The following is a 14,758-nucleotide window of genomic DNA, read 5'->3' as shown; positions in this document are numbered from 1 at the left end:
AATTATGGACATGAAATAAAGAATAATGCAATATGTATTTTTAATTTGTGCGTAAAAAAACTCAAAGCATGTTTGTGCATAAAAAAAAAGACCTTGACTAAGTTTATAAATTCAGCAATTGGCCCAACTTGAGACAGATTGGAAAAATCGTTGTATGAAGTACATTGAGAAGAAGCCGAACTCTGACTTAAGTTCTGACTGAAGCTTTGACTTTGAACTTGAGAAGTGTTAAGGTCACGACAACAATTCAAGAAGCATGGTCAAAAACACAATCAAATCAGATTGTGAAATAATAAGTTAATCTAACACTGTATTCTGAAATCATAATGCAAACTTACTAAGTCTTAAATTTCTCAACAACCGGATGATGTAGGTTGTTGAGCAGTCTCGAACCTGACCAATTGTTACATATATTTGGGTTGCCGTTGACTACAAAATGGAAAAAAAGAACTCAAGGTAAATAGATGGTAAATGATAAAGCTACGAAGTATTTTTCCCATAGTGTTACATCAACTATATTCCTACTGCATAATGAAAGACATCTTTCAGGTCATTATCAAACTTATACAAAATCCAATAATCTGATGCTAACAAATTAGAAAATAATACCTTTTATCTTTCAACACAATGTTCGTACACAATTTCTTTCCAGTCCCAATTGGCGTTGTCTTGACAATCTCATGAAGAAGGCCGATGATTTCTTAAAAAAAAAAAAAATTACATCTGTAAGAACATTATAATCGGAGAAAACACAGAAATAAATTAAAGCACATAACAATACCATATAAAACATCAGTTTTGAATTTTCCATCTTGAATTTCCTTAAATGACTTAAAGCGAAATTCATGAGTAAGAACGTTAGTTAACTTGTCATACTTTTGCACCTTTGTAACATAACCAAAAACAACCTTAAAGAGAGCAATGTCATTATCAAACACATGACAATTATACAAAGTATAAGTCTTGTTTTCCTCAATCAAAGCCTTCCAATGCCCCAATTCTCTATATCGAGTTATTACATGAACTCGATCACCCTAAATCCGAGAAAGAAACCTAAAAATATAAATAAATAAAAATGTACACTAATGAGTAACATTGATAAATCATAAAGGAAATTACAACAAATCTTTACTAACTCATCTAACCTTTGCATCACAAATAATGAGCTTTATATGTTGATTCTCATTACTACCAGTCACAATCCAAGAATCCTGCACTCCAAATCCTATTTTCCAAATGTCCAAATCATTTTTGAGATCCTTAATGTTGTCATAATCGCTTGACATTGAAAGTCCTATATAGAAATACAATAATACATCATTTAATTTTATCCCCTTTGTTCATTCTGATATCGAAAGAAGCTAACATATTTCTATGTGATCAATTTTTGTATCATCAAATCAACCTGATCTTAAATGCACAAATTTCTGTATCATCAACTTTCTGGACCTTAATGATATGACCAAAACAAATTTACATCAATCAACTTTCATACGGCTCAATGATATAGGAAAGAATAAACCAAATATGAAAACTGTTACAGCTTTAGGATTACTCACAAAAACTAAAATAACCCACATGCATGCATCAATTTTTTTTCAACTGCAATACCATAAGCTAAAATAACAATTGTGTCAAAACCTTACCATGAGTTAAAATTCAATCATCATGACCTCTGCTATACTTCACATAACAAAGAAAGATTTTTCTACAGCCATGCAACACAATAATTGAAGAAAAAAAAACAAAAAAAACCCTTAAAATGCAGAATCATGAGAAAAGGAAGAAAACCACCTATGATGAAGCAAAAACTAAAACAGTGTCGAAAAATGAACCCCTCAAGCCATAAAAATCAGTCAACTCAAGTCATGCATGGTCTCAGAACCGTGAAAAAAGGAATAAAATGACCTCTTATGAAGAAGAAAGTGAAATAGTGTTTCCAACTGAACTTAGATACCGTTTGGTCAAAGTTTTTTACGGTCTAAAATTTACTTCAAAACAAAGTGAAAATAAAGGCCTTTAAGAAAGAAGCTAAAGTTGTTTGGTTTCTTTGTTTTTTTAATTTTAAAGCTATTTTTAAGTTAAATGTTGTTTGGCAAATTATTGTACAAACTTTGATTTTTTTTTTATGGTGTCTGGGGTTCGAACCCTGGACTTGACATATATTTATGCATTGTTCCTATCATCTGAGCTAAACTTACGAGGACAAAAGTTTGAATTTATCATGAAATAACATAATAAATAAAAAAATGTTTAAAATATTTTCTGAAGGCTAAAAATGTTAAAAAATAAAAGATATTTCTTTTACAAATACTATATTTACTGAATAACACTTTTTTTGTGTAACATGAATACAAATCTGTATCATCATATAAATGACTTTTTAAATATTTTAATAGCAAAAACAATTTAAGGGGCCTGAAATAATAACATAAATAATATCAAAATAGTTGGTTTATTCTATTTCAATTATACTCTATAACAAATTTCGTTATAAGAATGCCATATTTTTGGTGTCTTTCAAAAAGATAAGAATTTATATTATATGATATTATATTTGTTACATTGTTGGTGTCATGGAAACATATATGTTTAGTTTTTTTTAATAAGAAAAAGATATGCATAGTTTGTTACAATATAAAGGTGCAGTATATATATATATATATATATATATATATATATATATATATACACACATATATATATATATATATATATATACACATATATATATATATAAGTAAATAAAATTTAGGCATCTAGACCTTTTTTGAAGAAAAGACATCTACAATTTTACTTTTAATTTTTTATAAAAAAATAATCATACGCATTAGCGTAACAAAAAAACAGACACATATAAAGTATTACTCTAAACGCTAATATATGTGTGTATATGTTTGCGAGGTTGAAGAAAGAAAATAAAAATATTTGGTATCATTAAATGAAAGTGTGAATAAAAATATTTGTGAGGTTGTGATGATTAAAAGATATTGAAATTAAATATATAAGTGATAAAAAGATTAAAAGATATTGAAATTAAATATATAAGTGATAAAAAGATAATAAAATTCCTTTGAAAAAAAAGTAATAAAATTAAATGGAACCTCCTTAAAAAAAATTAAATGGAAGAAAAAAACATATTAAAATATAATATTAAAAAATAAAAGAAAAGGTTCCCAACGTAAATTGAAGAGAGATGCTTGTGAAATAAATTGTCGAGAAGTAGTTTTTTGAAGTAGAATTCAACAACTTTTGGCCAAAGCTCATTCCATTCAATTTTATGCATTATAAAAAAGTACCTTTTTTAGTAAGTACTTAATTGATATTGTACTTGGCCTAACTTCTCCTTAAAAATGTAGAGAAGTTGAAAAAAAACCAGGTCAAACGGTATCTTAATCTCCTACAACGGCAGTGTAGAAGCAAGTGAATTTGGGAGACAAAAATTGGAAAATAGTTAAAAATAAAAAAATTGAAAAATAGTTAAAAGTTTTTAAAAATATAAAAATTGAAAAATAGTTAAAAAAAATCGGTGAGGTAACACTCAACCAAGCAACACTAAAAATATTATATGCATTAGCGTAACAAAAAAAGATTTGGTATCATTGAATGACAGCGTGAATTAAAATATTTGTGAGGTTGTGATGATTAAACGATATTAAAATTAAATATATAAGTGATAAAAAGATAATAAAATTCCTCTGAAAAAAAATTAAATGGAACCTCCTTAAAAATTTAAATGGAATCGTTCAAAATAATAAAATAAAATAAAGTTAAATGGAAGAAAAAAATATATTGAAATATAATATTAAAAAAAAAAAAGGTTTTCAGCGTGAGTTGAAAAGAGGTGCTTGTGAAATAAATTGTTGAGAAGTAGTTTTTTAAAGTAACATTCAACAACTTTTGGTCAAAGCTCATTCCATTCAATTTCATGCATTCAAAAAAATTACTTTTTTTTAGTAAGTACTTAATTGATATTGTGTTTGGCCTAACTTCTCCTTTAAAATGTAGAGAAGTTGGAAAAAAGTCGGGTCAAACGATACCTTAATCTCCCACAACGACAATGTAGATGCAACTGAATTTGGGAGAAAAAATTGAAAAATAGTTAAAAACATAAAAATTGCAAAATAGTTAAAAGTTATTAAAAATATAAAATAATTAAAAAAATGGGTGAGGGGCAAAATGGAAAAATGCACCCATTTCATAGTGAGGTGGCAACAACCAAATTTCACTAATTAGGAAATTACAAAAATGCCCTTCCTAAGAGCAAAATGGGAAATTTATATTGCTTCAATTTTAATACTATAATAGTATATAGACTTTGTAAGTTAGCTTAGCGATAAAAGTTTAGCTTTATAGTCTCAAGATTCATGCTTTTTAACAAACTGAATAAATTAATAGCATCGAGTCTTAGAATTGAATGGACCAACATGATTCAATTAAATATCTATCAACCTCAATTTGTCTCATGATTGAAAAGTTACACAAATAACAATGACATACAAAAACTTTATACCTCTAAAAAAAAAAACTTTATATAAATTTTTTACAAAAAAGAATGAAAGATAATTAAAGTTTTGGCTTAAAAGCTACCCTTAAAGTATATACAATCTCAATTGTTTAAGATAAGATTTGTTACCAAAAAAAAAAATTTTGTTTAAGATAAGATTGTGATGCATCACATATCATATCTTTATTGATTTCAGCCACAAGGGGGGTTTGGTGAAAGAAAATGAGAGAGCAAGGTTTTTTCAAGTGTGGTTTTACCCATTCAACCAAAACTTCGTTCCTTTTCCAGCCTTAGTTTTCTTCCTATTAACACATCAATGAGAAAGGAGGAGCCTTGGTGCAACGGTAAAGTTGCCATCACGTGACTGAAAAGTCACACAGACTCAAGTCTTGGAAACAGCATCCCATGCTTTGGAATACAATTTTCCCCTTTCATACTTGTCTAAATTTACTATCCACTCAAATTCTTCCACTTCCCTGCATAAGAAAAAACATATTAAGTTATTTCAAAATATTGAAAAAGTATTAGTGAAATTTTCAACATATAGATAACAAAGACTATCTTTATCATAGGATTTATTTAATATGCACAGATGCAAACTACTTTTTATCTTTCAATAATTAAATCTTTACTTAAGTCAATTCTATCAAATGCAATTATATTTATATATATATATATATATATATATATATATATATATATATATATGATAGAAACTTTAATTTTTTGGCGCTCTGCTAGGGTTTGCTCAGGACTTCCGGCAAAGATTCTCTGACGACGGTACAGGGCTCTAGAATTCACTGACTTCTCTTCCTTAGGGTGTTGCAAAGGTTGGTTCACGTGTTTCCCATTATAAATGATATCACTGAGTTCCATCTGTATCGTTCTTTTTTTGCTGGAATTGTTTGCCTGCGGTATTTCGTTTTCTGGTTGTTCTGGAATTGTTCTGATTCTGCTGGAATTGTTGTTCTGATTGTTTGCTGCGATTGACCAAATTCTGTTCGGACTGTGTTGCCACTAATAGTTTTCGGAGCTTGATTTTTCCAAGTGAGGTTGTGCAACCGCGTTAATGTATTCGTGCATTACAAAGGTTGATTATCACGTGCTTCATTAATAAAATCGCTCTGATAAATTGTTAACGGTAACGGATGGCATACACGTGCCAATGGCCGTGTGTGTCTGATGCTGCGCCACTTGCCAAAACGGTGCAATCTGCAGCACCTGTAAACTCTAATTCAGCTGCACCTAAGTCATTTGCAGCAGCACTTGCGGGTGCTTCATCCTCGGATGACATACCCTACCCATCACCATGCATTAAAGGCGACACTTTGAGCATAAAAATCACTCAAGAGGAGTACCATAAGGGTGTGGAAGATTGCAAGTATGCGTTAAGGGCTCGTCTAACCCTTAACAAAGGGGAGAAGCCGTACTCAGCCCGTGATCTCAGTAGCAAGATTAGTAAATTATGGACAACAACGGCTAGTTGGAAGATGGTGCCTCTTGGTAAGGGGTATTATGATTTTCTCTTTGATTCGGCGGAGGATTATCGGAAGATTTGGGCAGTAGGCACGGTTGATCTTAAGCCGGGTTTGCTAAGGTTATCACAGTGGACTAAAGATTTCAAGTATCAGACACAAAAGCAAACACATGTATCGCTTTGGATCCGGTTAGTGGAGCTGCCACAGGAATATTGGCGGGCGAGAACGTTGAAGGAAATTGCGAGTGCGGTTGGGACTCCAATAGATATTGATGGACCTACTAGAAACCGTACTTTTGGGCACTGTGCTAGAATTCTTGTCGACATTGACCTTTCAAAGAAATTGTATGATGAAATTCTAGTCGAAAGAGAGGACTTCGCTTTCAAAGTGGAAGTGCAATATGAGAGAATGCCTCTATTTTGTCATCACTGTGATTCTATATGTCGTTGGTTGCATCCGCAACCGCCGAAGGACAAGAATGATCGTGGGAAACAGATTGTGGTTACTGACTCAGATCCTAAGCATCCTATTCGGCAAAAAGGAAGCAATAATGATGTGGGTACTTCTTCTGGTAACACTGGCACTTGGGTTCCGGTTCCGGTTGTTTCGACTGTTGCTACCACTCTTAGAGTTTCGGACACCGCAACTACTGCCCCTATACCCACATCATTGATCTCAGTTTCACTGGCATCACCGGCTCCATTGTCTACTTCATTTTTGGGTCCGGTTAGTTCATCATTGGTGGCCACATCTCAATTTGATAGGTCGAATAACTTCAGCATCCCTTTACATAATGTGTTTGATTTAATAACTCCTCGGGAGGTGCCACATTCGATGCCAGTGATTGAGCCTGTTTCCCTTGAAGCGCACGTTGACGTGCAATCTGTAGAAGCGGGGAGGTCGCATCAGATGCAGTGGGAGGAGTTGGAGAACCCCGTTGTAACTAATGTTACCAATACGCTTTTGGATAGTGTGCATCATAATCATGAGAGTCCTATGGAGCTGGGGGAGAGTCCTAAGGTTTCTAATGAACGTGGAGCACATTCATCCCCTCCTGGGCGTGAGGACGTACGACCTAACGGGGTGGATCAAACACATCAGACATCACGGGAGGTGTTGGAGAACCCCGTGATCGAAGATAAGTCTGAAACACTTCAGGATGGTGTGGAACATGATCATGTGAGCCCACAGGAGCTGGAGGAGAGTCCTAAGGGTGCTCGTGATAATGTTTCAAGACCATTCACGGATACGCATGAGGACATGCATGAAGAGTTGGATGATATACAGGAAGACCAAGAAAATTCAGCCCGTATTATTGGTGTCACTATTGAGAATTTTAATGGGTCTTTGGAAGGTACGGTTGAGGTTCCTATTTCTCAAATTCCACCTTTGCCAACCGAAACAACTTCTAGTGTTACAGTTGGGGGCAGCAGCGCAACACATGACCAGCATGTGGTAGTTTTACAAAGACATGAAGTTCACCCCAGTAAAAATATCCAACATGGGTTAGATTTGTGGGAGAGAGTTCGTGAGTATGATGCTCGTTCAGCAGCTGAAGCTTCGGAGGGTAGCATACAAATTCTCACCAGAAATCAGAAACAGAAGGTTAAGGTTAAGGAAGTCCTCAATCAGCAGCCATCCAAACCCCGTGCTCGGGGAGATAGAAAACAGCCTTCCCAATGAATTTTCTCTATTGGAATGCTAGAGGTATCGGTAACAATGATACTCAGATTGCTTTAAAAAATTTATTTTTGTCTCATAAACCTGTGGTTATTTTTATTGCGGAGCCAATGGTCAATTTTGATCGCATTCCTTCTTGGTATTGGCCGTCTATAGGTGTTTCAAAATACTGTATTAATAACAGGCGTCCCTTGTTGCCTAATCTCTGGGCTCTGTGGGGAAATGATTTATTAGCAACAGTAATATTTGTGTCTGATCAGTGCATTGCTTTGGAAATATCTTGTTATCAGTCAACTGTTTTTATTGCTGCGGTTTATGCAAGTACCTATTATTTGAAGCGGAGACAACTTTGGGCAGACCTCACCCATCTTCAAGGGTGTTTCCAAGGACCGTGGATGTTTGTTGGTGATTTCAATGCGGTTTTAGGAGCTCATGAGAAAAGGGGAAGGCGTCCTCCCCCTAATCTATCTTGTGAAGATTTTTTAAATTGGACAAATGCAAATATTCTCCATCATCTTCCAACATTAGGTTCCTTTTTCACTTGGACAAATGGCAGATTTGGTGATGAAAATGTGGCTCTTCGGCTCGATAGGGCTGTTTGTAATGATGATTGGTTAAATTTCTGGCGGAACTCTGCTTGTACAGCTTTGGTTGGACATCAGTCTGACCACAATCCATCGTTGGTCTTGGTTGTGTTCTCCGTGGTTAAGCACGCAACACCTTTCAAGTTCTTTAAAATGTGGGCTGCTCATGATGATTGTCGGAATTTAGTGATGGAGTGTTGGTCCAAACGTGTTAGAGGGCAGGGCATGGCTCGGTTTTAAGCTAAGCTTAGAAATGTTAAAAATGCTTTTAAAGTTTGGAACCGTACGGTTTTTGGTGATGTGGATAGACAGGTGAATCTTGTTGTGGATGAAGTGAATCGAATTCAACACTTAATTGATTCCGAAGGGTTTTCAGATCAGCTATATATGCAGACTTGGAGGCGCAACTTTTACTGACAAAGGCTTTAAATTTACAGGAGCAATTATGGAAAGAAAAGGCCCGTGATCAAAGCTTTGTTAATGGTGACCGCAATACGGCTTATTTTCATAGGGTCGCTACAATTCGCGAAGCTACAAAGTCCATTTCTTTTTTGCAGGATGGTAACAATGTTCTTACTGATTCCGCGGAGATAGAATTGCATACTCTTTCTTATTTTCAGGCAATCTTCAGCATGGACAACAATTGTGTTCAAAATACTCTGGTGGATGAGGTGATTCCAAGTTTGGTGACCGATGCTGACAATGATATGTTGGTACAGCTACCCTTGAGAAAAGAGATTAAAGATGCATTTTTTTCCCTGAATGCTGATGGAGCTCCGGGTCCAGATGGTTTTGGTGGCCATTTCTATCAATCCTTTTGGGATGTGATAGGTGATGATGTGGTGAACTCAGTTGAATATTTCTTCCGGAAAGGATTGCTTCCGGCAAATATTAACTCTAATATGATTGTGCTAATTCCGAAATGTCCAGGGGCTAAGTCTATGGGAGATTATAGACTTATAGCTCTCGCAAATTTTCAATTTAAAATTGTTACGAAGATTGTGGCAGATAGGTTATCTGTTATTACTTCAAGGATTATATCTGCTGAACAAAGGGGATTTGTGTGGGATAGAAATATTTCAGAGTGCATCATCCTGGCTTTAGAAGCGATAAATGCCCTTGATAGGAAACAATACGGTGATAATATTGCTCTCAAAGTTGACATCTCAAAGGCATTTGATACGTTAGATTGGAATTTCCTGGTAATGGTGTTGAATAATTTCGGCTTCTCTCCTCTTTTTGTGAATTGGATACTTGAAATTTTACAATCAGCTCGTCTGTCCATTTTGATCAATGGGAAAGCAGTTGGATTTTTCAGTTGTTCTCGTGGAGTTCGTCAAGGAGATCCCCTATCACCTCTTCTTTTTTGTTTAGCCGAGGAGGTGCTAAGCAGAGCTCTCTCAGTTTCTACAGCAAGGGGTCGCCTCATTCCTATGTCATACTGCCGTGGTACTAATCTTCCAACTCATGTTCTTTATGCCGATGACATTATGATTTTTTGCATAGGGTTAAAGAGTAATATCCGAGAACTTCTTCATATTTTTCGCAAATATTCAGAGGTGTCGGGTCAGATTGTGAACAATGCTAAAAGCCGTTTTTTCACGGGTAACATTTCTGTAGCTCGTAAAAATATGATTGCTGGTCTGTTGGGTTTCAATGCAGGGGCTGTTCCTTTTCTTTATCTAGGGTGTCCTATATTTCAAGGAAAACCAAAGGTGGCTCATTTCCGAATGATTACTGACAAAATTAAAAACAAATTAGCTACTTGGAAAGGAAATATTCTCTCAATTATGGGCAGGGTGCAGCTTGTTAAATCAATAATACATGGGATGCTGGTTTACTCCTTCCATGTTTATTTTTGGCCTCGACGCCTGCTGCGTTTGCTGGACACTTGGTTAAAAAAAATTATTTGGAACGGCGATGTGCTTACTAAAAAAATCTGCACTGTTTCGTGGAATGTGATGTGTCGTTCTTGGGAAGAAGGTGGGCTGAACCTCAAGCCTACGAGATTGATTAATGAAGCGCTAATTTTTAAGTTGTCGTGGGACTTATTGGACGACAATTCTCAATGGTCCATGCTCTTCAAGAGGCGTTACTTCTCTAATGGTAAGCCTAATTTACGTTATTTTAAATCGTCGGTATGGTCGGGCATCAAGGTACACATTGGCACGGTCTTGGCAAATTCTTTTTGGATTATAGGAACGAGGGAGAATATTAATTTTTGGACGGACAATTGGCTAGGGGAGCCGCTTGTAGATTTGATAAACATTGATAATAATCTACATCGACATCTTAAAGGGACAGTTTCGGAAGCAATAGTTGCTGGAAAGTTGGTGCTGCCTCAATCGGTCTTTGATCTTGGGGATGTGCAGGAGCGAGTGAATGGTTTAGTGCTGCCTAGAGGGCAGCTGCAAGACGTTTTGATTTGGCCAAACGCTGCTGATGGCAAACTGAGTTCGAAACAAGCTTTTTCTTTTCTTCGTCCAAGGGCCCCTTTGCTACCTTGGGCGGAATTTATTTGGAGTTCAGCAATACCGCCTTCGCATTCTTGTATTTATTGGAGACTCCATCATGGTAAGATGCCTACGGATGAGAATCTTAGAAGTCGTGGCTGCTACATGGTATCCATTTGTAATCTTTGTATGAATGCGGAAGAGTCATCAGAGCACCTTTTTCTCCGTTGTTCCTTTTCATTGCAGCTTTGGAACTGGATAGGAAACATGCTTCACCGGGTTATAGATTGTTCCTCGGTAGATTCTCTTCTTTCTTGCAGGCCGGTCAGATGCTCTTCTCAAGTTTCGAATATTTTTTTGGCGGCTATTTTACACACGCTTCAGGTTATTTGGTGGGTTAGAAATTCCTTGAGATTTTCTTATTCGACACCATCGTTGCATTCCGCCAAAATTCGTATACACTCCTTTATTGCAATGTCTGGAAATTTATCCAAAGGTAAGTGTATTCCTTCCGATCTAGCTTTTCTTGACTCTTTTGCGGTTTCTCCTAATTGTCGTCAAGTCAAAGACATTATTATGGTTTTGTGGAAAGCACCTACAACACCATGGCTTAAAGTAAACACAGATGGTTCTGTCATTGGTGAGAATGCCGCCTGTGGGGGGCTGTTTAGGGACAGTCTAGGTACTTTCCGTGGTGCTTTCTCCTGCAACATTGGCTCTCATTCTGTTTTTTATACGGAGGTCCTTGCCATTATTATTGCCATTGAATTTGCGGCCTGCAAGGGATGGAGACATATATGGGTTGAAAGTGAGTCATCTAGTGCTATTTTGATTTTTTCGAATCCTCTTTTGGTGCCGATTAAGTTACGTAACAGATGGCACAACGCTAGACAGTTGGGGATTCAGGTTATTTCATCTCACATATTCCGTGAAGGGAACTGTTGTGCTGACAAGCTAGCTAATATGGGGCATTCCATGGTAGGAGAGATTTATTTAGATGCCCTTCCTGCTGATCTCAAATATGACTTCTTTCGGGATAGATATGGCTTACCAAATTATAGAATCCCCTAGTTGGTTTTTGTAGTTTGGCTGTTTTTTTCTGTTGATTGTATAGATTTTTATTTCCTTGGAGGGTTTTGGTTTGGTCCCCCCTCCTTTTGTATTTTCCCCTTTTTTTAATAAAATTTTGAGTTAGGCGGTAGAGGATGGAGGTCTCTCGGGGTGCCAACCTAGTTGGGATGTCGACGAGGCCTCTTGATGCTTGTCCTTTCTCCTGGTTTATCAATATATATATATATATATATATATATATATATATATATATATATTTGTACAATATGAAGTATTAAAAACAATAAAATTTCATATTAAAATAGGTGATCCAAAACAAAAGAAAAAAAAATGATCTACATATAAGTTTATATAATGTAAATCAAATGCAAATTACATTAAGGATTTGGTGTTGATTGCATACCTTTGATTTTGGTACTTCGTCGATTTGATAAGTAGAAATTTATGGTTGTTTTGAAAATATCATTGTCATTGTCCTGTTCATTTTCATCTTCATCAATGTTGATAACAATCAAGCTTGATCGAGACGACAAAGTTTCTTGACTTAAAATCAAACACAAAGTTAGTTTGATATAAGATCGAGAATATAACATACCCATTTTGACATCATAAAATCAAATGTTACATTAATTAAATGAGTTTGACTCAAATCTAATTTGCTTAAGAGGTTGGACTCACAAAATAAATTAGATGTTGCAAGCACACATCAAGATCAAGAAGCAAGAAAAAAGTTATTGAAAATGGAGAAGAAGAAACGAATACATAAAATTGATGATGGAATGAAGAGAAATGAGATGCAACGGCGTCTTATATAGGGAGCGAGTAACAAAAGGAACAAGTTATTTTAGGGTTTGGACTCTTGGGCTTGGGCCTAAAAAATTGACTTTTTCTTGCGCGCTTTTAATATTTGCACCTTCTAAGTTTTACTAAAACTAACATTATTTAAAAAAATGAATGTTTCTTTTGTATACCACTAAGTCTTTACCATATTTCTTTGGAAAATGCTATTTGTCTCGAAAAATAGCATCAAGAATTTTTCAAGATACAGCTGGCAAATTTTAATTGCATGATTTATTTGTTCACTTCCTATTTTTCAGCTACAACTCCTTGAATTGTGGCAAATAGTGCATTGTGATTGGCTGTGATTTATTCTTAAAGAATTCTTGATGTTATTTTTCTAGATATATAGCATTGCTCTATTTCTTTTCCTAGTCCACTAACTTATTCACGATCAACACCACATCCACCATGACTGGTTGAGGGAAATAAATTATCCATAAGCTCTCCCAAACTCTTAGTCAAACCCTTAGCAAACAATTTATAAATACAACCAATCCATGATATAGGACGAAAATCACCTAGAGACTAAGAACTTGGCACCTTATCAATAAGAGTAATCAAGCAATTAAAGAATACATTGGCAAGATAAGCATTAATGTAAAAATAATCAAATAATAGTTCAACATCCTCCTTTATAATCGTCCAATAAGATTCAGAAAAGTAATAATTAAATTGTCAAGCCAGAGACAGTTATATTATCGTTAAAAGCTTAAATCACTGTTCCCAGGAGCTTAGCTCATTTGGTAAGGACTGAGGTTCGAACCCCGAACACCACAAAAAAAAACTAAAAAAGAAAGAAGCTTAATTCACCCTCTCCAATTGGTCGTATGTGGTAGGCCAAGATTGGCTACTGCCATAGTGTGAAGGTCGACCAACTCTGCCAAAGCACAAAGGCTTTCACTCTTCACAAATACAACAAATGGAAACCATTAACGCCAATATGGTCAATAATGAAGGCCATCTGACTCCGTAGCAACCCTTGTGAAGCCAAGCAAATGGCTCACATTAATGAACCCCATTAGGTGATAAAAGGTCCAACTTATACAATATGAAGGCTTCAACGACATCCCTCCTTTAATTAGTCATGTTATACTCAAAATTTCTTGCACAACAAGCCATTGTCGATTATCATGTTACTCATTGGCTTCCTATCAAATGGAAATAAGAGTAAAAAGACTAACTGACAAAGACCTATGTTCAACATCAAAAAATAACTTTCAACTCTTAACCATTTAGCGGAAAACTCGAGAGACATTGAAGAAAAGAAATCTAGAGCACACTGAGGAAAAAAAAAAGGAAATGAAGTGAAAACGTAGTTGCAAAATGTATGGGATGACATCCCCCCCCCCCCCCCCCCCCCCCCCCCCATTTATATCTATGAATTCTCTAAACAATCAAGAAGGTTAAACAACAAAAAAGAAAACCAAATAATTAATTATGAACACATTATTATCCTAAAAAAAAGTAATAGGGTTAAACATAAAAAAAAAGTGAGGAAAAATTGGCCAGAGCAACAAGCTTGACACTAACCAAGTAAGCACAACTGCAATGATACATGATATAAAAAAGAGTGTTGCTATATGCAGCGAACTCTTTTTCCCAAAATTTCCACGACGTGTTGTGTTAGTGTTAAATAGGAGTCTCATGGCAAAACAGTTTGATGTATTTTGATTCCGGATTTCACGGCATACAAGAAGGCAGTGGTGTTATATTACAAATACAATTGTTCGTGATCCTTCGTGAATTTTTTTCGCTATATCTAACATTATTGTATAAAAAATGGAAAGTACTCACATGGTGAAAAAAAATCTCATAAATACCACAATGACTAACAATCCCATGTCGGTCTACTTCGCTCGTCGGTTTCGAGGACTTCCAAGAAAGGAAGCACAAACTCCCTTCTTAAGACAATCTCATATAAGAAAGATAAATAACCCAGACTCCAAAGGAGTTGAAAAGAATAATCACGGCACACGTGTCAGCGATCAACGAAGAAGGAATGACCTCTAGTCAACAAGAATTCAGTATCAACAACTCCCGCTAAGAGTGATTCAGTATACTTCTATCCCGGAGTCTCCCTGATGGAATGTCTTAGGGCCAACTTCAAACTTGCTTCCCTTAAATATCCTTATATGATTAAGACAG

General features: G+C 35.4%; 1 protein-coding gene across 1 annotated transcript; it reads left to right on the top strand.

Annotated features, from left to right (window-relative positions):
- The first annotated feature begins 7,664 nt into the window (after nucleotides 1-7,664).
- LOC146914872 (uncharacterized) lies at nucleotides 7,665-11,773 on the top strand. The gene is made up of 2 exons (XM_085721157.1): nucleotides 7,665-8,482; nucleotides 8,626-11,773. Exons 1-2 carry the CDS (start codon nucleotides 7,665-7,667, stop codon nucleotides 11,771-11,773), a joined length of 3,966 nt encoding a protein of 1,321 aa, XP_085577283.1.
- The last annotated feature ends 2,985 nt before the right edge of the window (nucleotides 11,774-14,758 follow it).

This window comes from Medicago sativa, chromosome 6, assembly GCF_051527215.1.
Source record: "Medicago sativa cultivar Bolivia chromosome 6, Bolivia_mono, whole genome shotgun sequence".
In the NCBI taxonomy this organism is placed as follows: Eukaryota; Viridiplantae; Streptophyta; class Magnoliopsida; order Fabales; family Fabaceae; genus Medicago; species Medicago sativa.
The sequence above is the reverse complement of the archived record's forward strand: the minus strand, read 5'-3'. Positions and strand labels throughout refer to the sequence as shown.